Below are 25365 nucleotides of genomic sequence, written 5' to 3'. Positions count from 1 at the left end.
TCAAATATCTTAATGTTTGTTGATTCGCCCTTTATACCTTCTTATATAAAAAAGAGAATTTGTAAGGACTGTTATGAAACTATCATAGCATTACAAAATAACCAAACAGTAAATTTGTAACCATATTCGACCTATAAGCTGTCCATAAATAATCTGTCACGTAAAACAATTTATTCTTTTATTTACCAGGTTTGACTGAAATGCAATTTGGACACTCTACCAGTACAAGTTCACCTTTACTTATAGTGGAGAGGAAGCTTATGCGAAGTATAAAATGTAACCGCATTTTGCAATTTATATACTGTACTATTTTTATATTTTAAAACAACTTTGTGATGTTAGGAGTCTTTTCAACATTATATTTTTGTCATCAAAAATGAATTGTTTACAATCAATGACCTTCCTAGATTGGTCAGTGTCTGAATGCAAATGTGTGTGCGTCTCCTCTGCAATTTTGTTTACTTAATCTTTTTGATACCAAGTAGTTAATTATTATGTTTCTATATACATATATATTCTCAATGTATAACGTATGCGTAGACTGGTATAGATTTCAAATTTAAATAGAAAGTTCTTTTTTAATTTTAAACATTGACTATTAGTTTTTTGGCTAATACGTCCATTTTTTTTTTTTATTAAATTTGGTAATTTGTGTAAGAAATAACTTTCAGTATTTTTTGTTGGTGTAAATATGTCTTTTAAATTGAATAAAGTATTAATCTAACATGGGGTTGCTTATTCTGTCGCTCCAAACAAAAAAGTCATCTGACCGTGGCGCAACACAAATTCCCTTACTATTTTTACGAGCTCACTTAATTGTACCTATCCCCAAAACTTTAACTGAACCGAGTAGTCTGATAATTGTTTGAATTATCACACTGATAGGCTGCATTTGGAAAACACTTTCAATAATCTTTGATGTTGGCTTTGCGTTGTCTGTTGAATCCATCGTCTATTTACCATATTGCATAGAAGGTATAAGCACTCATGATAATGTTGTTATATATCTTAGTAGTCAACCTCATACGTATAGACCACTTTTTCCCGCGTTTTTTTTCTTTTTTATAGATTACGTAATAATGCATATACCTGTTATTGTGTAATAATACATATTGCTAATTACTTATTGTGTAATAATGCATATTGCATTAATTGCGTAATATTGATAATTGACTGATTGCATAATAATGCATATTATAAGTTTTATGTAATACTATGATTTTTTAGTAGGATAAATATGTAATATATGCATGGTGAGTAATTAGGCTTATTAGTACCTTATGTATGCCCTTTTTTCACTTGACCTTTGCGCGTGTTTGTTTAAAGATAATTATCATGAATTAAATATTTAAATGATTTTGAAAGAAGAATATCATTCTTAAAAGAAAATAAAAACATGTTAAGATATAATGATCTGTTGAATTAGGTTTAATAATTATCTTTTAATTCAATGTTTTTCGTTGTAGCTTGACGATAAAGGTTTAAATGATTTGTTTCACAGTTGATTATGAAAACATCTGTCCTTGCAGCTTCCAACACGATTGTATTGTGTATTGAGGTCATCTGGTCTGAAGCTTTGTAACTGACAAGACAAATAGCAGTATATATATAATCAAACTTTGAATATTAGTTGAATATTTATCAAAGCCGATAAATTGATCTTTTAAATTGACTATGTGCATTTAATTTTAATTTTCGTATTTAATTTAATAAATAATTAGATACTTTTTTAAGTTTGAATTATATAGGAATTTTATTTGAACGAATAACCTACCGTTATTCAATTTAGATAATCCTTTTTGATTATTTCTAAACATTATTAAAAACAAAACCTCTTTGTAGTTAACATTTAAAATCTGTCGTATATACTCATAGCAAAATTAAAGTAGATATTTTCCCACAACTGCAGCTATTTAAGACAGATGTCCTTAATCACCCATATAACTAGCGGGTCATGCCATGATTAACATCAATGGTCATGATTTAAAATTGAGTGGTTCCTATGAATAAAAGCCAATGAACAGATGATTATCTCTTTGGCCACTTAATTATGTCTAGTTAAATACACCAGCTGCATTTGTTATTACCAGTTTGAAAACAAAATATTTCAAGCATACTTGACTTCGTATTGCTAAATTGTTTGAATTCCTATTGCTAAATTATTTGAATTCTCATTGCAACATTATTTGAATTCTCATTGCAACATTATTTGAATTCTCATTGCAACATTATTTGAATTCTTCTGCGAGATTATTTGAATTCCTTAGAATCAATATAAATGCGCATGCCTCCTTATTTTTGCGCCACATTTAAACGTGTAATAAACGACGACATACACGGGGAATTGATGTATGGGATAACTTGGACAATTTATTGCTTAAGGTAAGATTTATTATATAAATTGTTTGACATATCAAATATTTCAAATACAAAGACAACAAAACCTTTTCGAGAAAAACATATTTTATTAAACTAGTAATACAGTATTTACAAGTCTTGTAAATCGCGTGTGTTAACCCATGATGAAAATCTCTCTGGCCAATAAAGCCATTTCACAAAATATTGTTTGTTAGGGCCCTTTCCTCTGGTTTTCACAATTTTTTCGATTTTCCATAAATCATCATCTTTCGTGGTAACCTTCTGGACTTCACTCTGGTAAAAGGTCCCAACTATTTCTTTTCCGTTGTAATCCTGGAGACGATAGATTGCAGCATTGTTTCTCCAAAATCTACCAGATATTGTAAATATCTCCCCGGTCCATTTTTCTTCATATTCACGAGTAAAAACATTTTTAAGATATGTTATTCTAACACGAGTTCCTATTGAAAATCTAAATCTCAAATGTTTTGGCATTTTCTTTGATGGTTTCCGTGCAAAGTATGTAGCTAGATGTACGCTTTCTTCATTCTGTTTAGACACCTCATTCGGTTGCATATCTATGGTTCTATGTACAGTGTTATTATAACCTTCAGCATAATCTTGCAATTTATCTATGTATTTGTAAGATTGTTTATAGGCAAAGTAACGATATATCCTGGTCTTAATGGTTTTTATTGCTCTTTCTGAAATAGCTGCTTTCACCTCGTTTAAGGCATAGAAATGATTAATTCCCTCGGTTTGAAAAACACGTTGTACATTTCTTGATCTGAACTCTTGGCCTTTATCGGTTCTTATTCGGTTTGGTTTACGACCCTCCTTAAAAATGTCTTTAAATGCCGAAGCAACGGATTCGCCCTGTTTGTTTTTCAATTTTCGCAGCCATATGTATTTGGAAAAAGCATCAATTACGACCAAAACGTAAGAGTAATCGTCGTTATATTTTTTAAATTTCACCATATCCATGAGATCTGCAGACCACTGGTCGTCTATACCGGCGACATTTATATGAGTTCGATTTTTAGGTCGTCGAACACCTCTCTGCATTGAATAAGACTCTTGGTTCTGTAACCATTTTCTTATCTTATATTTACTGAGTTTGTATTTTCCATCTCGCTTTACAAATGCGTATAGTTTATCCGGTCCAGCAAAACTAGCGGCATTTGATGGCTCATAATAAATCTTCTGTAAATACTTTTCCCACGACGCCATGTGCACTGGTTGAATGTCGGAAGTAAAATGAAACATAATTTGAGTTTTCATATTATAATCCTCCTCCTCCTCCTCCTCCTCCTCCTCCTCCTCCTCATCCTCCTCCTCCTCCTCCTCCTCATAAAAAACGAGAGAACGAAATGATTAACACTAATAGTTCTAATCCTCCTCCTCCTCCTCCTCCTCCTCCTCCTCCTCCTCCTCCTAAAAAACGAGAGAAAGAAATGATTAACACTAATAGTTCTAATCCTCCTCTTCTTCCTCCTCCTCATCATCAACGTCCTCATCTCCCTCCTCCTCCTCTTGATCATCATCATCACCACCCTCCTCATCTCCCTCCTCCTCTTCGTCATCATCATCACCCTCCTCCTCTTCTCCGTTTTCTTCCTCCTCAATGACGTCATCAAGATAATTATCAAGTTCATTTTTGTATTTTCTTATCGCCATTTTTATTGCCTTCTTATATTCAGTTCCTTCTTGAACCAGTTTTTCAATGAATTTTACTACCTTTAAATGCAGTCTACCAACTCTAAGTTGTAAAATATAATGTACCAAGTTTGCATATTTCCACATAAACTTGTCAAGTTCATCATCTCGAAGTTTTCGGTTAGCTCTGTGTTTTGCCTCAGTTTCACTCATTCCGTTTTTCAAGTACTTGTCAACTTTCTCTTCCCAAAGGTCTTCTGTCTCGTCTCTTGCATATTTAGCTAATTTCTTAAAAACATCGTCTTCCCCGTCTTCAATCTGTATTTCTTTTTTGAATTTCTTTGAAGGAATATCCTCATATTCCTCGTTGAATTTACGCTTCAAATCGTTATTTTCTGGACACCATGTCTTAACATGCCTCATTAAATCAGATACGTTTTCGAACATCAATCCACATTCATCACATGAAGGCATTTTTTCTTCTTTAGTTTCAAACAGTTCTGAATAGTCTCCTAAAAGCGACTGCTCTCTTGTTCTTCTTACTTCAAACTGGTCAATATTTTTACCTTCATCGTTTTTATACTGCGCCATACCGCCACCAATCATGACATCCGAACTGTCTACCTTTTGGTTTTGTTCATTAAATATATCAATTTTTAATCTCTCTTCTTCTAATGTGTTCTGCTTGAGGTCAATAAACAGGTAGCCGTATGGTCTTTTAACTCCTTCTATATATTTGTTCATGAATCGTTTTGAATTGTTTGGATACATCTGTCTAGCAAATACAGCAGGTGTTACTTGATCACGTGGATTTTTGAAGAGAACTATGTACTGACTATTAATGCTCATCGTTCTATTTTCCTTTCCTTTCGAAAAAGCATTTTGCATAATACACGCTACACTCAAGTTACGGTGATGACTTCCCTCGATAAATAATTCGCACACATCTTTACTATTTGTTGCGTCTTTCATGAGATCATCTATTACGACAAGACTAGGGTATTTAGGGTCTATAAATGAATCGTTGTTTAGGTCATCGGGAATCCCCTGAACGAAAATAATGTTCTTTACCGTCTGTTGCATTTCAGTAAATAATGGCTGCCATCGTTTATAACACCATATTATCCTCTCTGGTGTTGGTTTTATCATTCTCCTTGCTCTCTCTAAAAGCGTTTTCATCCAAAATGTTTTCCCTGAGCCTGTAGGTCCGGCCAACATCATGGTAAATGGGTGACATAAAATGACATTGTCAACAAGTGGCAATGTTGACGGAGAGAGCATTTCTGTATTTGAATGTTCCTTCTGTTCAAGGTATGGTTGATTCTTCCCATGGTTATTATTTATATGTCTTTGCATATTGTCCTTTCTGGAAAAGGATATTAAACAAGAAGGACACTGGTACATCTTTCCACTTTGAAATCAAATATTCATATGACAGTTTTTATCAAGACATATTTGTTTTATAGATCTGTGTATTCATTTCATTTATATTCCTTTAATCTACAGGAAATCATCATTTAAGAATGGATCGTCAATCAGGGAAGATGTCACAAAAGTATGAATGTTTGCATTGTGGGGCAGTCTTTTCCAAGCGGAGTTTTTTAGAGGAGCACAAAAGAATACTTGGGCATAGAGACTTATTTTCCTGTGATGTTTGTCATAAGAATTTTTACAGAAAAGATAACTTGGACACTCATAAAAAGAAACACGACAAAATCAACAATATATGCTATCAACACTATTCTGAACCCGAATCTCTAGAGTTACATCATATACATACCCATCATGGTCAGACTGGAAGAGGTCAAAAGCGAAAGGGACAAGAAAATTATGGACCCCCTGTGAAAAGAAAATTAACAACCTTCGACAATCCTGAAGATATGTATACAATTATGGTCGTAGGGGAGCATAGAATGCCAAAATTTAACACAACGTCAACACGGTACAAAGTTACCTTTAAAGATTTGGATATCAGAGGGATTCCTAATATTTTAAAGAGTTTAAAAGTGCTTTTCAACTCCATTATAAGGAACATAACAGAGTTTATGGATCAATCTGATCTCGTTCGACTGTCAGTTCAATGTCCAGAACTGGACTTTCCAATCTCTTTGTCGTTTATGAAATTATCTCAACTGCATACCGAACGCCTACTCTCAGAAATAGAAAGGGTTCTTCAATCATACGAACAATTTGTTCTTGACGAAACACTTGAAATTGAACTGATTCATGTAAGTCTCCCATCTGGTGGTATTGGAAAGCGTTGTAAATATGTAGACTTGGAAAAGACATTAAATGAAAAAAGATGTTTCCTCCAAATTCAAAACAAAGATGATTTATGTTGTGCCAGAGCGATAATGACAGCCAAAGCCAGATTAGATGGCCATGAAAAATGGAATTCAATCCGACAGGGCAGAAATATACAAGGGGAACTAGCCAGAAAGTTGCACAATAAAGCTGGTGTTCCATTTCGCAGATGTGGGATAGAGGAGATCAAGTCTTTCCAAAGAATATTAGATGGCTACCAAATACATGTAGTCTCTAAAGAGCATTTCAATGCCATTATATACGAAGGACCAACTGCAGAAAAGAAAATTTACCTGTACCTCCACGATCATCATTATGACGTTATAACAGCAATGCCTGCTTTTCTCAGTCGGAATTATTTTTGCACAAAATGTAACAAGGGGTACGATCATAAAGTAGATCACTCCTGTAACAATGTCTGTCACCAATGTTACAAAACCCACGAGTCTGGTGATGAAGATTGGATATACTGTAATGATTGTAACAGATACTTTAAAAGTGCTAAATGTTATGAAATGCACAAGCAGGAAACTTCAACAGGGAAATCAACTTGTTACACTAACTTCAGATGTAGAAAGTGTAATCAGTCTGTATATACAAAGCTACATAAAACAGCCCATAAATGCGGTGAACATTATTGCAAGACATGTAAAGATTATGTCCCGAAAGAACACAAATGTTACATGTTACCTGCATGTCCTGACAATATAGATACGTTGAAGCATGACGTCAAACCTGGGGAAAATGCTAAACAACTAAAGAAGAAACACACAAAAACTTTTATATTTTTTGACTTTGAATGTACACAAAACAAAGTCTTACAGTGCGACATGGGGTTCGAAAAAAACATCGAAGGGCGTAAATGTAAACATTGCAAGCAGTCTTGGTGTGGAACTAGACAGCACATACCAAATCTATGTATTGCTCACAAGATATGCGAATTGTGCAAAGACTCGAAGGTTGACAAGACCAGTTATTGCGATTCATGTGGAAAACATGAACATATATTTAGTGGAGAATCATCAAGAGACGACTTTTGCCGCTGGTTGTTTACGGGAAAAAATGCCGGATCAAAAGTACTGTGTCACAACTTTAAAGGTTATGATAGTTATCCTATCTTGCAATATCTTTACAAAAATGCTATATTGCCAGAGGTAATTGTTACAGGGTCCAAGTTTATGTCAATCGACGTTCCCCAGTGCAATATTAGATTTATTGATTCGATTAATTTTCTACCAATGGCATTAGATAAATTTCCTAAAACATTTGGTTTAAAGGAAATGGTTAAAGGTTACTTCCCACACTTGTTCAATACTCAAGAAAATCAGCACACAGATTTACCAAATTCCTGATTTGAAGTTCTACAATCCAGATGGAATGACAAGGGACAAAAGATCTACGTTTATGCAGTGGTATGGAGAGCACAAGTACGATCATTTTAACCTCCAGGAAGAGCTGTTGAAATATTGTAGATCTGATGTCGATATTTTACGGAAAGGTTGTTTAGAGTTCAGAAAAATGTTTATGGATATAACAACGAAAGGCGATTTAGATGGAATTGACCCTTTCGAAAGCTGCATCACGATAGCATCAGCGTGTAACCTGGTTTTTAGAAGAAATTTCTTGGAGCATCAAAGTATCGGTATCATACCAGCTAATGGATACAGATGTGAACATAAGCAGTCCATCAAAGCTTTGAAATGGTTAAAATATCTGTCAGAAAAAGACACTATCGACATTATGCATGCAGGAAACGGAAGCGAGAAACAAATTGGTTCGTTTTTAGTAGATGGGTATAGGGAAACAGAAGCAGGTGAACGAGAAGTATACGAATTTCATGGTTGTTTCTGGCATGGTTGCGACAAATGTTTTGGAAGATCTACCATAAATCCGGTAACTGGTTATACCATGGCTGATCTTTTCCAGCGAACAATGGACAAGAGGTCATTTCTTGAAAAAGATGGTTACAAGTATATATCGATTTGGGAATGCCAGTTTGACAATGAATTAAAGAGTAATGTACAGATGAGGAATTTTGTTGAAAATCTGTGCCTTAAAGATCCATTGGAACCTCGGGACGCCTTTTATGGAGGTCGAACTGAGGCATTTACAACCTACAAAGAGGCCAAAGGAGATAAAATTGATTATTATGATGTAACATCATTATACCCGTTTATTAATAAAACGGGGAAAATTCCTTTGGGTCACCCCAAAATAATCACCGAAAATTTTGAGGACATCAATAGATATGAGGGGCTAATCAAATGTAAAATTGTTCCACCCAGAGGATTGTTCCTACCAGTGTTGCCATTAAAATGCAATGGAAAACTTTTGTTTGGGTTGTGTCATACATGTATGAAAAACAACTTTACTGACGAATGTAAGCATACTGATGAGGAAAGAGCAATAGTCGGAACTTGGGTAACTGACGAAATAAAAAAAGCTGTATCAAAAGGATATTTAATAACAGAACTTTATGAAGTGTGGCATTTTGACGAAGTATCACAATACAATCCTGATACCAAAGAAGGTGGAATCTTCACAGAATACGTGAATACATTTTTGAAGATTAAACAAGAGGCAAGTGGTTGGCCCGAGTGGTGTTTGACAGACCAAGATAAACACACATATATAAAGAACTATTTCGAAAAAGAGGGAATCTGGCTGGAAGAGAAAAACATTAAAGAGAATCCAGGTTTACGACAACTTGCCAAATTGATATTAAATAGGTAAGTTATTTTTTTTTATCTTCTTACGAATTTGTAAACTTGAAGTCAGATATACATCAAAACTAAAAATAAAAACAGATAACCATGTTTCAAATGTAAAAACATTTTAATGAATATTTGATAACATATTTTTTAAATATTAAATTTGTATTTTAATTCTTTTCTTTTTCAAGCTTCTGGGGTAAATTTGGACAACGTTTGAACCTGCCTAAGACGACATATGTTAAAGATGCAGCAACTTATTTTGACATACTGACGAGCGATGGACAGGAAGTAAAAGATGTTAGCTTTGTATCAGAAGAGATGGTTCGTCTTCAATGGATAAATAACGAAAAATTTGTTGAAGAATCTGGAAAAACGAATGTAGTAATTGCTGCATACACTACGGCTCAAGCTCGACTACAGTTGTACAAATACCTTGAAAACCTTGGTGACCGATCACTGTATTGTGACACTGATTCAATAATATTTTCTTCAAAACCAGGCGATTGGCGACCAATGACTGGAGATTATTTGGGTGATTTGACTGATGAGCTACCAAACAATAACATTGAAGTTTTTGTAAGTGGTGGGCCTAAGAACTATGCGTTTAAATTAATAAAACCTGACAAAGCTGGAAACCAAACATGCTGTAAAATACGTGGCATCACATTGAACTATAAAAATTCACTAGAACTGAACTTTGAAATAGTAAAAGAGATGGTAAAAGGTAGAATGAAATCGGTAACAGTTACAGACGAGTACAAAATTCGTAGAAACGTCAAATCCATTGATATCATCTCATGTGTGGAGGAAAAGGACTATAGAATAGTTTTTGATAAAAGAGTGCTCAAGGACAACTACACAACAGTTCCTTATGGAATGTGATGACTGTAGAATGTTCGTTTTAATAAAATAAAAATATATATATTTGCTTGTGTTTTATAAATAAGCCAAAAATGAAAACTATACAGAAACGGTAAAAAAGGAAGAAAAACAGTACAACAAAATAACACAAAGCATCCAACTTATTGTTGCCTGATTATTTAATGACAATTTTTTATTCATATCCATCAATATCAAATTGATAATAATTATCTTACGGTAAACAGACCCAAAGGTCAAGTGAAATTAATAATCAGGTTAATTACTCATATCAAAACATATGTACATGTTGCACCATTTTTGCTAGTTAGCGTTTGCAACACTGATTTGCTTTTTTTTTTTGCCGCTACAGTTGCAAATCATACTTTATTACATAGCACTATTGCGTACATCTCATTATCATGTCTTTATTAGCTACAGAATGCACATATATTACAAATAAATCCTATTAAAAAAACATAGTATTACATAAAACTTATAATATGCATTATTATGCAATAAGTCAATTATCAATATTACGCAATTAATGCAATATGCATTATTACACAATAAGTAATTAGCAATATGTATTATTACACAATAACAGGTATATGCATTATTACGTAATCTATAAAAAAGAAAAAAAACGCGGGAAAAAGTGGTCTATACGTATGAGGTTGACTACTTATCTTTATCATATATTTAGTAATAAATACAGTAGTTTTTAACATTTGATAAATAGCCTGCTGTTTAATCCATATCGCGCACCCTTTAGCATACCCTTTATCACACCCTTTATCGCACCCCTACTAATTTTTTTTCATTTTTTACTTAAAGTCCGTTGTAATGTATGCAAGCTTATCAAGAAATATTTTTTTCAAAAAGAGTCCTAAATGAACGGTCATTCGGGCGTGATGCAATTTATTGAATGACGTCATTGTTTGGCATGCGGCGTCACAAACGTCGAGTTTTCATATTTTCTGGCACACGAAATGCAACTATAAAACCATACAAAACACACAAAAAAATACAATAAACAAACTATTTTTAAAACAACAGCACACAAATTGTAAGGTAACCCAGGTGCTTCGGATGAGTAATTGATCAGTCCTTTTAAAGCTTTTAAAACATGACAAAAGTAGAACTGAATGTAAACCAGGTTCTAGGGATCAGAAAGCAGTTCATATATAATCTCCTGTTGAACTATATGATAAAGCGTATAAAACATGGCAAAATCTGTATCACAAGCCGTATCACCCTCGACCAATATCATCCCTCGGGCCTAAAGGCCCTCGGGCTGATATTGGTATCTCGGGATGATACCGCATATGATACAGATTTTGCCATGTATTATTTTCTATTTATTTCACATTGATATGGGCAGTTATCTGGTTTTGAATATTTATGCAGTCAATTTTTTCAGTGCAATTTAACAATGGATTTTCTTGTTCAGCTTTCCAATAAATAAAATGATGAAACCCTTATTCTTGGGTCGTATGTTAGTTTTAAATTTCTCTCTAAAACAATAATGAAAATGGGAAGAGAATTCCTTTTCTATCATAACTTTCCCTTATATTGGTTGTGTAATGTTCCTTTTGATGTTTTTATGTAGTGTAGAGTTTTCAATTTGTTTGATATGTTCATGTTGATAGATATGTTTCAGATTTTGATCATGTTCAGGGGCGTAGCTGCCGTTAGGCACTTTAGGCACGTGCCTACACATAATTTTTTCACAAATATTTTTTTTCATTAAAAAAAATAATAAACAATGTTATATGTAGATGAACTCCAGTGAAGTTGTCACAACTCGAATGTCATGTGTACACTAGTATCTCGTCCTTAGTGAATGGAATATTGGATAGAATTCATGAATGTTTTTATGTGTGTACCTTATATAGAAACTATAAACTAGAACTTTGGTTCAGATCATTTCAATTCTATCCACAAAAACTTGAATGAACCTCAACTTAGACACATGCATTTTCAATTAGTTGTTGTTAGTTTTCAACTAGCTTTTCACTTTGTCTTCACCCGACTTGCCAATGTTGGTCGTCCGTTTGGCTGTGCAGGATGCATAAAGACGTAGTCACGTCTGGTCAGAATGGGGATATTCAATCTTATGCCTATATGTAGTGAGAATGCCACTCTTTGAGGAGTCCGTAGTTGGTCTACTGAAAGGCAAAGTTTCTACTCCTATCCAATAATCCTTCATTTTCCAATGCATGGGATTTTCAAAACACCTATTACAGGACTAAGTTAAATGTTGTAATTATTGTAAATAATCAATTTTTTTTTTTATTCTAAACTTGCATAAATATTTTACACTGGATGTTTAGAAATCAATCTATCAACTAGCTTCCAGGAGGTTTGGGTACTCGCAGATCTACGAGTAATGACCACAATTATTCAAATTCCTAAGCAGGTAGGGATTTTACAGTAGAGCGGTATATAAAGAAATACGAATTTCTTGAATTTTGTTACGTTAGTATGAACAGAACAGAACTTTTGCACTAGGCATCGACTATGTGTGTATGTGTTTGTGTGGCTAGGATGAAGGTTAAAGAATCAAAATATTGATGGTTGATGTCTTTCTAGCCAAAAGGATAGTGTTATTATATAGTATAATATCAGTGTTTACGTGCACGTGCGTATTTTTTTTAAATGAAGGATCGTCAATATGTACTATCCATTAAGTTAAACGTATATATCTATCATAACGGAATAGATTTGAAAATACCAAACAGGGTGTACTGCTTAATAAAAGGGATACGCGGATCTATGATTGGCAGTACATTGTAAATATTTTTTTTAATATTTGATTTTCCAATTGTACTGCGTTATTTAATTCACCATTCAGATGTTATGGTAAATTATTCATATTTTTTTGAACTTTTCATTATGTATATTATACTGAATTATCATGATTAAATGACCAGAAAATTTAATATTTTTGTGCATAAAATTTTGCAGCCAAAACGCTGAAATCCGTTTTCCGTCGGGGGGCGAACCCCTGAATCCCCTACCAGGTCCTGCCCTGGACCTGCTGGGGGCCTTAAGCGGCCCCCAGACTCCCGGCCGATTTGTGCCTACAGTTGAATGAATGCCTAGCTACGCCCCTGATGTTTATAGTTGACAAATTTCCTGGCTTAATTCAATTACTCACGTATATCATTTTGAAAAGGGAAGTCTTTTCCTGACGTAGTCGTAAATATTAACATTTCCTAAATAAACTCATAGATCCCAGGATTAAATTTTGTATTTCCGCCAGACGCGCGTTTCGTCTACAAAAGACTCATCAGTGACACTCGAATTCAAAATAGTTAAAAAGGCCAAATAAAGTACGAAGTTGAAGAGCATTAAGGACCAAAATTTCTAAAGGTTTTGCCAAATACAGCTAAGGTAATCTATTTCTGAAGTAGAAAAGCCTTCGTATTTTAAAAATTCAAAAGTTTTGTAAACAGTAAATATATAAATATGACCAATCAATGATAATTCATGTCAGCAGAAGTGCTGACTACTGGTCTGGTGATACCCTCGGGGAATTAAAACTCCAGCAGCAGTGACATCGACCTAGTGGTTGTAAATAAACTCATAATTGATACCAGGATTAAATTTTGTATTTCAGTACGCCAGACGCGCGTTTCGTCTACAAAAGACTCATCAGTGACGCTCGAATCCAAAAAAGTTAAAAAGGCCTAATAAAGTACGAAGTTGAAGAGCATTAAGGACCAAAATTTCTAAAAGTTTTGCCAAATACAGCTATTGTAATCTTATCATGAGGTAGAAAAGCCTTAGTATTTCAAAAATTCAAAAGTTTTGTACAGTAAATTTATAAATATGACCATATCATTGATAATTCATGTCAGCCTAGAAGTGCAGACTACTGGGCTGGTGATACCCTCAGGGAATTAAAACTCCACCAGCAGTGCCATCGACTCAGTGGTTGTAAATAAACTCATCATAAATATCAGGATTAAATTTTTTATTCACGCCAGACGCCCGTTTCGTCTACAAAAGTCTCATCAGTGACGCTCGAATTCAAAATTCAAAAATTCAAAAAAAAAAAAAAAAAAAAAAGGCCAAATAAAGTACGGAGTTGAAGGGCATTAAGGACGAAATTCATCAAAGCTAAGGTAAACTATTCCTGAGGTAGAAAAGCCTTAGTATTTAAAAAATTCAAAAGTTTTGTAAACAGTAAATTTATAAACATGACCATATCAATGATAATTCATGTCAAGCACAGAAGTGTACTATTGGACTGAAAATGACATACTACTTTTTCTTATTCTGTCTCACAAAGATATAAGTAATTCCTATGATAACAACAATGTAAAGCTGAATAGTTCAAAAATTATTGATGTATGACGAATACGAATCTTTATATCAATTGATTAAATTACATTTGGTTCATTTTTAAATGACTCATTTAAATTTCGGACCATAATTGCGTATCGCTTTCCTACAATTCCATATGTCGTACTACAGAATAAGTCTCATTTAATCAAATATCATTGAGGATGTGTAGGAGCTGCAATTCCAAGATACGTAACAAATAAATCCAAAAATTCACCTGGAACATAACCGAATCGATTGCACCTTATAATAAGCCACATCAAATAAAAACAAGATTGAGACACTACACTTGAATTTTCAAAAGAGTACAATTTTTAATATAAGTTTATGCAAGATTTAGAAATAGGCAAAATGAATAATGAAAGCCAATGACAGTACCTTGTTCAAAATTAAAGAAAGGGGAAGAAAGTGTGATATGGCATCTTATTTGGATGAAACAAGTATCTGGCGTACCAAACTATAACATCTTTGGTGAAGTTTTAAAACCACTGTGTCGATTGCACTGTTGAAGAACTTTTCGCACCAGAGGGATTCACTAACCCAGTAGTCAAAACTTAGCTGATATGAAATAAAGTTGACATGTTCATTTTCGATTCATATGCGATTTAAAAGAATGTTAAAAATATTCAAAACACGGCGGTCTTTCTATCCCAGGTAAAAATTGTGTACGCCGTATTTTGAACAACTTTTTGGAATTTTGGGTTATTAATGCTTATAGAATTTGGCTTTGCAACTGTTTTGATTTGATCGCGTAAGCAGACCACGAAACGCACATTTGTCGTATCATATTGTAAGATATGTTAGTTCCCATATCCTAAAAGATAAACCCTTAGGCACATTCTGTGCATGTCATAAGTGTGCACTGGGTTAAGAGGCCTATGAAAAAGGTTATGGCGATTAGAGATACAGAGAGAATATAGAGAGTAATGTGTTCTGCACAGAGTGAATAATTAAAAGTAAAGTGTCAATTTATTGGAGTAAAAATTATTCTCTGATGTTACTGCTAATATCTAAATACAAATTAAATTATTAAAAATTTAACAAACTACACTTTTTGCAATATTCCTTGTATGCAAATTAATAGAACGGTATCAAAAGGTGATATTCCAACTTTTTTTTTTATATATTTGTCTAAAAATGGTCTTCAAGACTTTGTAATGCGACCTCAAATGGTATGATCATACTACTCTTTTAATTTTTGTCACATATTATGCGAAATCGTGAGTTCACTGTGTAGAAACTGGGAGAGTGAGGATGGTGCCAATGGTGACGAGTCCCACAAATGCATAAAGAATGTGTTGCTCAAATGTGTAAATGGATTGTGTGTCTTAAATAGAAGGTGTAATGCTTTGTGTTTCCTTCAATAGTGTAAAGGGTAGAATGAGTGACCTTTAAATGGGCAAAATGTTGCCTATCCTTGAAAAGTAAGGCACAGATAGTTGTAAATTCTTCAGAAGGTTTATAATGAATGAATGACGATATATTATTCTTAAATAACTGAAAACGAGGTGGTATTGTCATTACAACTGTTTACAAAACTTTTTTTGAATTGTTTGAAATAATACGAATGTTCTAGACGTCGGATTATTTTCTTTTGTTTCCCATTCTGACATTGAATTCAGACTTCTTTTAAACTGAGTTTTACTGTACATATTGCTGTGTGTTTCTTTATTCTACATTGACTAGAGGTATAGGGGGAATGTTAAGATCTCACAAACAAGGTTTACCGTGCCGCATTTTTGCGCCTGTGGACTTTGTTAGTCTTGTATGATTTTTATTTTTAAAAAATTTATATGTTTTAACGTTTAGTATGGCCCCATTTATCACTGAACTAGTAAACATTTTGCTTCAGGGGCCAACTGAATCCGGCGCCGGATTTTCTCGCTGTGATGAAGACTCATTGGTGGCCTTCGTTTTTTTTTTTTTTTTTTTTTTTATCTTTGTTCGGATTGTTGTCTCTTTGACACATTCCCCATTTCAATCCTAATTTTATCTGCAACTACTCATTTTCTTTATGGTGCATTTTTTTACTTTTAATTCGAGGGACATTGGTGAGTCTTATGTAGATGAAACGCGGGACTGGCGTACACAATTTAATCGTGATATACATGTTTAATGTTGTAAGAGCGACATTTAGTCGTAAAAAATACACAACATTTCGAAAATAGTTCTTGACAGGGGCACTAGCTGTCAAATGCATGGTCGCCGATTTCAATTGATTTGTAACAATGTAAAACATTTATACAAACTGTTAAAAGTCTAAAATAAACAATTAACAGGGCACGGGCATGAAAATACGTAGCTTCGTTTCATGTGTATTATAGTCTAGACGCCATCCAATTAATTATCGAGTTGACCTCTAAAGTCATCCGATGACCATATAAACGATGTTAACATAAATATAGATATAAATAGATAAAGCAAACTCGTACTGTTGGATTATTCTAGATCTATTTAATTTCATATTATAGATGAAAAAGAAATGTGTATCATCGTTTTTACCTGTATAAAAATGTTTTTGTGGATCGAATCAGGCAATCGAATGAAATACCTTTGTTCACTTTCAATGTTGACATTCTTTTCCTTTGGATAACTTAACAAATACAAATTCACATGTCATCCATCTCAAGCTAAGGGGTTAATTGAAGTTTACATGAAAACGGATTCAATGCAAGTGAATAATTCATAATCAATGTTTTTTCAGCTTATTTTGACAAAATTGAACCATACAGGCTGCTAAAAGCGAATTATTATTTCACTATTTGCATTTCAATAATGATTGAGCAAAAGAAATAATACATTTGATTTTTTGTATATCTCGTAGCTAGTGCCCCTTAAATATATCACCGAAATACATTATAACGACACAATATTTTTCTGGGTGGTATTGACCAGCTTCCGTTTAAGCAGACGGTAATTAACCAATTATTATTCCTCTAATTCTGTCACAAATCAAACCTGTTGTAGTTATGCATATGTTAGAATAATCAACCATTTGTCAAACTATTACTTCATGTGCTCCAGACTTCTAGTCTTAATCAATCATTAATTGTCATTACTGTTATAGTTGTCTGTCGCTCTACACTATAAAGAAAAATGGTAAATATGCGGATGTTAACAGTCTGTGCTGTCTTGATTGCTTTTTCTTTCTTGATCATGAATGTCAGGCTTAATTCCATAGAAAAAAGGTAAGACATTTAATTATATGTTATACAAATTGGGGACATGAAATAAAAAACAAAGGACAAAGTAAAATTGAGAAAGGAAATGGGGAATGTGTCTAAGCGACAACAACCCGACCATAGAGCAGACAACAGCCGAAGGCCACCAATGGGTCTTCAATGTAGCGAGAAACTCCCGCACCCGTAGGCGTCCTTCATCTGGGCCCTTAAAAAATATGTATACTAGTACAGTGATAATGGACGTCATACTAAACTCCGAATTGATAACCTAAGAATTTTACACCAAAAAGTTCACTTTTTTTAAGAGTATTTTACAATGTTTTACATGCTTTATGCTGGTGAAACTTTCAACATGATAATAACAAATAATTCTCCTCTAGTGTAAAGTTTACACTATCGTTTAATTCAAATATTAAAAGTAACCTTCTGCTTGGGTAGCTTCATAAATGTAGTCGAATGGTACCCAACTATTTTGAATTAAAGATTGTGTCTGTACCAAGCGAGTCTGCAGTTTAGTTGCTCGTTGTTTCATATATTTATTTTTCGTAAATTATTTTTTATAAATTAAGCCGTTAATTTTTTTGTAAAATGAAAAATATGTGTGCCTCTAAAAACAATATGTCTAGTAACTTTTATGTAAGCAAAGATCAAAGAGCACGATTGCTGTTTCATTTTTTATTTTCTTAAATTCAAATTAAGACTTTCTGACAGTCTGAAAATATAGCTCTCTGACCATTCTGACATTTTTCGTGTTTGTCAACGTGTTAGTTTGACCTTTAATCATGGTAATTTTAAATATGAAATTCTAATAATTTCGTCATTACATTTTATGTACATGCTTTTAAAGCAGTTGTCCATTAAACTGATAATGAAAGTTTAAACGAGTATTAAATTTATCTAAGTAATTTTTCAATTCATTCTACATGTGATGTAGGCAGTTATATTTTGATCCGCTGATGTAAATTATCCTTATAAATTTGCCGTAATAAAACTGTTTTGCTCTTAATCAATATAACTTGAATGTGGTTTTGACAGATTTCGTTCGATTTTAAGATTTTCCTTCTACTCCTAGCTACTGATATCTATATACATTGTACACTAACTTTATAATAAATTATATTGTTCTACTACAGAGTTAGCATTCTATTGTGCGTTTTGTAGAAACATTGTTAATGTAAACTCGATCCAAATTAGATTCAATATATGTAAAGTATATCAGTCTTGTCCATTCGCATTTTATTATCATCGAAAGATATGTGTTTTGAATTGTGTCAATTTCCAGTAAAGCATGGCATTTGTTATTTTGCTTTATCATTTTTTTTCCATGTTCAGAAGCGTATACAGGGGGAAATAAAGTTTCTGCATCGAATTACCTCAAATTTTAAAAGTAGACGTTTTTGCGCATTCTGCACTTTTTATTGATAAAATTCATAGCTGTAATTTTATCACTTAAAATGGTATGTAATATTTTGTAATTTGAATCATGTACATTTTATATGATAAGTTCAACATTTGAATTGATACGTATTCTTCATGAACATTCTGTATGTCAGGTTCATTGGTTATAATTTGTGTGTAAATGATTAAGAAAGTATAGCAGAGACGGAATTAACCACATGACCTTTTTGGTACTAGTTCAATCCATTTCACTAGGTTTACAGTCTCTTTTTGACCTTTTTAAATGCAAATCAATTTAAAGCATTGAAACTATCATTTCCACATGTACAGTGACAACTATAAGAAAAACAAGATCACATATGTGTTTGTATTCGTCACGTTTTTACAAAGGCACATGTCCCTGAAAAAAAATATACTTATATACTTACATAACGTTTTTTCAAAGACAAGTGCCTATGCGATTTTATCATGAAATAAGACATTTTATCGGTGAGACGCATTCACTTTTCGTTTTACTTTGCTATATACAATATAGGTTCTTATTCTATTAAAATGTGATGTGTTTTTTTACTTCTCTGATTTTAAAATAATTACTTTATTCAACATTTTAGGACACCAGTTAAAAAGCAGTCACAAGAAGTATTTAAAGGCATTAGTCGTGTCTGTGATAAAGACGAAAACAATGTATTGAATCGTTCGGAACGGGCATGTGTGCGCAGATTTATGAGTATGGTCATGGGCTGAGAAGAGAGTAACCGTTACAATAAAGTGTAATTATAAATCTTAATGTGCTATAATTTTCGTTTCTGAAAGTATGTAGTAGTCTTTTTCAAGATCACCTGGCCCATAGGCTCTATAAATTAGATATGTTTTGTTCAGGTAGCTATGCATGTAGATGAATTGAGATGGTTCTACAATATGCTTTGAAAATATCCATTACTGCTTCTTACTATCAATTCTTTTTCCATATTTCCGCAGACTAAGCATGTAAAGTTGGGTTTTTTTATTCCGATTTAAAGTTTATTTTATTGATTTTGTATATAAATTGTGTCATAGATTCATTCAGCTAGTGTATGTTCACGTGTGTTTATATTTTTTTTGATCGAGTTAAGCCATTTCAATATTGATATTTTATAGTGTGTCTTTCTATGTTGAGATGCAACACTATTGTTTCAGATAAGGGTGCAGGTTGGTACCTATTAAAACGTGTACACCCGTTGCATTCGTTTGTACATTATATGTCATAAGTCAGGAACCTAATGTTCAGTAGTTGTCGTTTGTTTATGTTGTTCATACGTGTTTCTCGTTTTTCATTTTTATATAGATTAGACCGTTGGTTTTCCCGTTTGAATTGTTATAAATTACACTAGTCATGTTTGGGGCCCTTGAAAGCTTGTTGAACGGTGTGTGCCAAAGCTCCGTGTTGAAGGCCGTACTTTGACCTATAAATTATAGTTTACTTTTACACATTGTGACTTGGATGGAGAGTTGTCTCATTGGTACTCACACCACATCTTCTTACATATATGTAAACATAACAACCCAGATCAATACCAGACTTACCCTTACAACATGATGGAATAACAAAGCACAAATTTACTGGCAAATGTCGTTGAAATATCAATATTTTAAAAGTTGTTTTCTTAAACTTTGGCGCTGAATTCCAACAATTAAAACCAGAATTTGATATTATAACATCAGTAGATATATTTTTGTTTTTTTCTTTTTCAGATTTACATTAAGGAAAGACTACTCAAGGACATATACAGTATTTAACGACATTTTGGAACTCAATTTCAAATCTGCAGTCACTAAAGTCATATTCAATTTGTATTCTGAGATAAGATATACGAAACATTTTAGTACTTGTATTTTGTACTTCATTCAACATGTGGATATTCCAGACAATGGTTGTATCTCATTCTGAAAAATTATGTTATTTCAAAAGCAGTTTCTTTTTGGGAAAATATTTGAATTAACATAAAAATGTGTTGCATGCATCTTGGTTTCTAGTGGAAATTTTGGATATCTCATGTCAATTTGTCGTACTTTGGCATCTAATTATTAGTAAACTATTAATGTTAACAGATTCGTCAAAACTGACATTTTGTCAGATAGCATGCACATTTTGTCAGATAGCATGCACATTTTGCTCTTACTTGCCAAATAAAAGCCTAAACATTCGATTTCACTTCGTTTAATCTTTAATACCAATAAGACACTTGCCAGATTAAACATATTTATTTATAGTGGATTGGGAAGCAAGTTATTGCAACTTATATTAATCCCTTTCCACTTTGCAGGTGCGAGTGCTGCCTTGTAGCTGCATTGCTTGAAGCTCTTTTTCGAAATCTACAAGGATGTCTTTTACGTGCAAGATATATGGCTCTCTCTTAACATGGGTTAGCAATCGTCAACTTCCGACGGACTATCACCGTTTCTCAAGACCATACTCGGCCGCAAATGGTGTCAAGGGAGAGCCGAAAATTCAGTCCCTAAAATTTTCTCACCGCTACGGGGATCGTACCAGGATCCTTTGTGTTAGTAGTCAAATGAGCTAACCACTACACCACGGCTCTAAATTTTGATGTTGCAATTGATTGTTTATATTCTGTTTTCCAATTTCCATAGTTAAAACAGAAAAAATAAAATTTAATGTTATTACTTTGTTTGCAAATTGGTTACCACCCAGATCGACGAGAGGGTTATTGATTGACAGTTTGTTGATAAACGTCAAGTGGCAAATATTTTATGCATTTTTAAGACGAGAACAAACTAACAATTACTACAACAAGTAGGTTCTGACCGTTCTGCAATTAAAGGGGGTCGACCGTAATGAAGGTCGAGACATTTGGAATACCACTGTAAAAGGGCTTTATTATATGGAGAAAGAAATTGTAACATTGATTATTAACGTGATGAACGTGTGGCACTCTCTACTCACGAATTTATACATACCGCACGTCGAAAGAGACTGTCACTCATGACTTTGGCTGGGGTTTTACTGTCAATCGGAAGAAGACCAACAGATTATATATTATATGTATCTACTCCAGTCAACCCTCGGGCCTTCTATCGTTTGCTTATAAGTTGAATAGTGGCAGACATTTTGCTTTACAACAGGTTCCTACGGACACATTTAAGGGTCAATTAAACCTGATCGATTTAGACTGCTCTCGATAAAGGGTATGGTGTGACGTTTTTGGCTTATATGTAACTTGGATAAGGAGTTGTCTCATTGGCACTCGCACCACATCTTCTTATATCAATCTGTCCGTTTTCACAGAATCTGAATATCCTTTTGAACTTATCCATGCGTATAATTGCTAAACTACGTAATTTTTCATTTTTTTAATATTTATTAATAAACAACAATGAAGATCGACAAAAATATGTATGAACACAGGTTTAATTCACAATTTTCTTTGGAAAGTGGTGTGCCAAGTCAGGAGTATAGCATGGTGTACCAAGTGAGGAGTATATCAGTTGTTTTCGCTTGTGTCCGTTGGTTGATAGCGTTTGGTTTTGTTACGGATTCTTTTAATAGTTAGTCTTTTTCGCTTACCCCTTTTCAATATACCAAGGAGTTCGGTATTTTTGTTGTACTTTTTATGTGCCATGCAGTTCGCTTTAAAGGCAACAAGGTGACAGAAATTTCATATTAAGACAGATAGGATCACTACTTTCAACTTGAAACAAAAATAATAAGAAGAAAACCAGTAGATTTTTTTCAAGGAACTATTCAGTAGACGAAAGAGCATATATGATATAACGAAACCATTTTGAAACAAGTAATATGTGCTGGAACATGGATTCTATTTAGAAACGGATGAAGAATTATCTGATCAAGAATCATTTTTCAACTGAAACGTATTTGGTCGACAAAAAATATCAAAATACATCTGCCCAATAAGTACAACTGTTTGATTTCTACAGGTTGCAATTCTGTAAATATATAGATAATGCAATTTCCCATAGGAACTCCCTTTGCAGCTAAAAATGAGACAGTTTTACTATCATGAAGTTTCCTGAAAAATTATATCCCAGAACGGAAAGTTAATATGCACTATTATTTTATTCAAAGGTCAAAATATAGGGCTATGCGGCATATTTTCAACATTTATATGCCATGTACTTCTAAGAGTTTTAACTCATATTAAAATTCTAAACTACCCCTAACCTCCACTTTTGGACCTCCTTAGAATTAAATTTTAGGCGCTATCATGTTTTTCTATAATGGTAATATTCCCAAGTGATGTTTCTGTGAGATGAAACAAATTAACATATATATCTATGGATATTATATATCGCCCCAAAAGAGGAGTGATTTGAGAGACAGTTGTATTTACAAAGTGCAACTTACGAAATGTTCGTATATATATATATGCAAATAATTAAAAAAAAACGACTTCTAAAAATGTTCACTATATATAATCAATTTAATTAAGAAGGACAGCTCTAACTCGACACAATTTACAACATTTATTGGTGATTAATGATTGCAAGTGCCAATTTGTTATATCATGGGTTTTTTTTTATATTAGGCTACTATCTGATAAGTATTATTGAACCTTTAAACTTTAGAAAGGGAGATAATTGTAAACATTAGATAAAGTATTTGCCATGTTTACATACATTTTGTGAAGGTTGTCTTTCAACTTATATAGCTTCCGGTTTCGAAAAAGGACAAAAATCAAATATGTCTTGTCCCATCTGCAGACAAACCGTCGTTGTGCCAGAAGAAAATGTTTCTAGTCAAGATTGGGCTGCACAGCTTCCTTTGAATTTTCTTATTTCTGGACTGATGGATACACAAAAGGTTCAGAGGTCTAATAAACTGTGTATGATGTGCGAAAGGTTAGGAGCAGAAACAATGTCAAAAGCAAGTTATTTTTGTGTAGAATGCTCTGACACATTGTGTGATACATGTACAAAATATCACAACTCTGTCAAATTTCAAACAAAACATGAAGTGAAAACAATTGGAGCTTTTTCATCTGAGGATCTCACTGCAAACTCCTTTAAAAATAGCTGCACTGATCACAAAAACAAATCTTTGGAACTATACTGTGAAGATCATGAAGAACCATGTTGTTCTATGTGCGTTTCAATACAACATAGAAAATGTGATAAGGTCCTTTCAATAGTAGATGCTGCCAAAGGATTTCGCTCTTCTCAAGACGCAGTATTAGTAAAGAATGATTTAGAAAACATTCTTAAAGATTCAGTAGCAATAATTATTTATAATAAAGACCATTTAACAGAAATAGAAGCACAGTACAAAGATGAACAGCAAAAACTAGAACAGATTTGTAAGGATTTGATATCTACGGTGAATACTTTGGAAAGACAAAGAAAGGATGAGCTTTCAAAAACTTATAGCGAAAATAAGGACAAAATAGAGCAAGTTATTTGTATTTTTGAAGGTTGCAAACACTCAGTTGAAAATGAAAAGGCCATTTTAGAAGTATGTTTTGATAAAGCATCCGAAACGCAGGCGATGATTGAAGTCAATAAAATTAGAAAGCAGATAAAGCAACATAAAGTTCTTTTAGAAGAAAATATGAATTACCGTAGAAAATATGCCATGCACGTACAAGTCACAGATTTGCCAAACGTTCTTATTTCAAATCTTCAAAATGCCCTTCAAGTTAAATGCAATGTATCCGAATGTGAACTGAAAATAAATAGTACATCGGTTTATTCTTTCAAACGATTTAAAAGACTTGGTACAAGTGATTTTTATTGGCATATGGGGGACTATAAACTAACGTTCCAGGCATCAAGCAACATTTCATTTTTTGGAATTCTTTCGTACGGTTCAAAGACTGAATTAGAATATGAAGTTGAAATTTGTCTGAATTACGACAACGCTACTTTAGCTAAATAATGTAAAATCTTAAAGAAGGAAGATGCTAAAGAGGAAATCATCGAAGTGAAATTTGACAAACCTATTAATCTAAAAGCTTTTACGTATTATGAAGTTGTCATTAATCGGACCCCATCAGGTATTTTCCATTACGGCGAAGAGGAACAATTGACAGCAGAGTCGCATGGTGTAACATTCACATTTCAACATGGCTATATTAAAGGTAGAGGGCAAATACCAGGATTTTTGTTTTTGGCTTAAATCCGAAAACAATTTATGTTATCGGTTAGTATATGAAGATGTTTTACACTAAAGCCTTGACTGTGCTAGTTCTACTTGTTCATCCCTTAGCTGTCGGAAATGTGTACATTTTGTAGATGGTAATTATATATATTTTGTTAATAAAAGGAGCTGCTGCAAAAACATGAATGAGATCCAATGACAAAAAAAAGTCTTCGAAACGCAGGTTGTTCTAAATTCTCATAACAAACAATAAAGAGTGGAAAATAAATTATAAGTGTGTCTTTTTTGAATTTTCAATTTGCCAATGTTCATTTTAATGTCGTTTCAATGGTCAGTGTCACTTTAATCAGTACAGAAAAGCATTAAACGATTATAAGTAATTCTGTTTGAGCTTTGATACTGGAAACGGATCACAGGCACTTAATTTAAT

At 33.3% G+C, this 25365-nt stretch overlaps 3 protein-coding genes across 4 annotated transcripts in view; all 3 read left to right on the top strand.

Annotated features, from left to right (window-relative positions):
• Window positions 1-724, top strand: part of LOC143048363 (uncharacterized) — a 37712-nt gene extending 36988 nt beyond the window's left edge. For both annotated transcript variants that reach the window (XM_076222017.1, XM_076222016.1), the window contains one exon: window positions 190-724. The gene's annotated coding sequence lies outside the window, so the exon portion shown is untranslated. The remainder of the gene's footprint in view (window positions 1-189) is intronic.
• Window positions 725-7802: 7078 nt separating this feature from the next.
• Window positions 7803-9973, top strand: LOC143048362 (uncharacterized). The gene is made up of 2 exons (XM_076222014.1): window positions 7803-9047; window positions 9221-9973. The coding sequence occupies exons 1-2, from the start codon at window positions 7837-7839 to the stop codon at window positions 9912-9914; spliced, it is 1905 nt and encodes a 634-aa protein (XP_076078129.1). The 5' UTR covers window positions 7803-7836; the 3' UTR covers window positions 9915-9973.
• Window positions 9974-23440: 13467 nt separating this feature from the next.
• On the top strand, window positions 23441-25121 carry LOC143049338 (uncharacterized). The gene has a single exon (XM_076223012.1). It carries the CDS (start codon window positions 23523-23525, stop codon window positions 24711-24713), a length of 1191 nt encoding a protein of 396 aa, XP_076079127.1. The 5' UTR covers window positions 23441-23522; the 3' UTR covers window positions 24714-25121.
• The last annotated feature ends 244 nt before the right edge of the window (window positions 25122-25365 follow it).

The sequence above is a fragment of the Mytilus galloprovincialis genome, chromosome 10, assembly GCF_965363235.1.
Source record: "Mytilus galloprovincialis chromosome 10, xbMytGall1.hap1.1, whole genome shotgun sequence".
Classification (NCBI taxonomy): Eukaryota; Metazoa; Mollusca; class Bivalvia; order Mytilida; family Mytilidae; genus Mytilus; species Mytilus galloprovincialis.
The sequence above is the reverse complement of the archived record's forward strand: the minus strand, read 5'-3'. Positions and strand labels throughout refer to the sequence as shown.

Coding starts and splice junctions, on each gene's coding strand:
- LOC143048362 (XM_076222014.1), top strand. CDS start 7,837: ATGTTTATGGATATAACAACGAAAGGCGATTTAGATGGAATTGACCCT. Junction 9,048..9,220: donor GCCAAATTGATATTAAATAG/GTAAGTTATTTT, acceptor TTCTTTTTCAAG/CTTCTGGGGTAAATTTGGAC.
- LOC143049338 (XM_076223012.1), top strand. CDS start 23,523: ATGTCTTGTCCCATCTGCAGACAAACCGTCGTTGTGCCAGAAGAAAAT.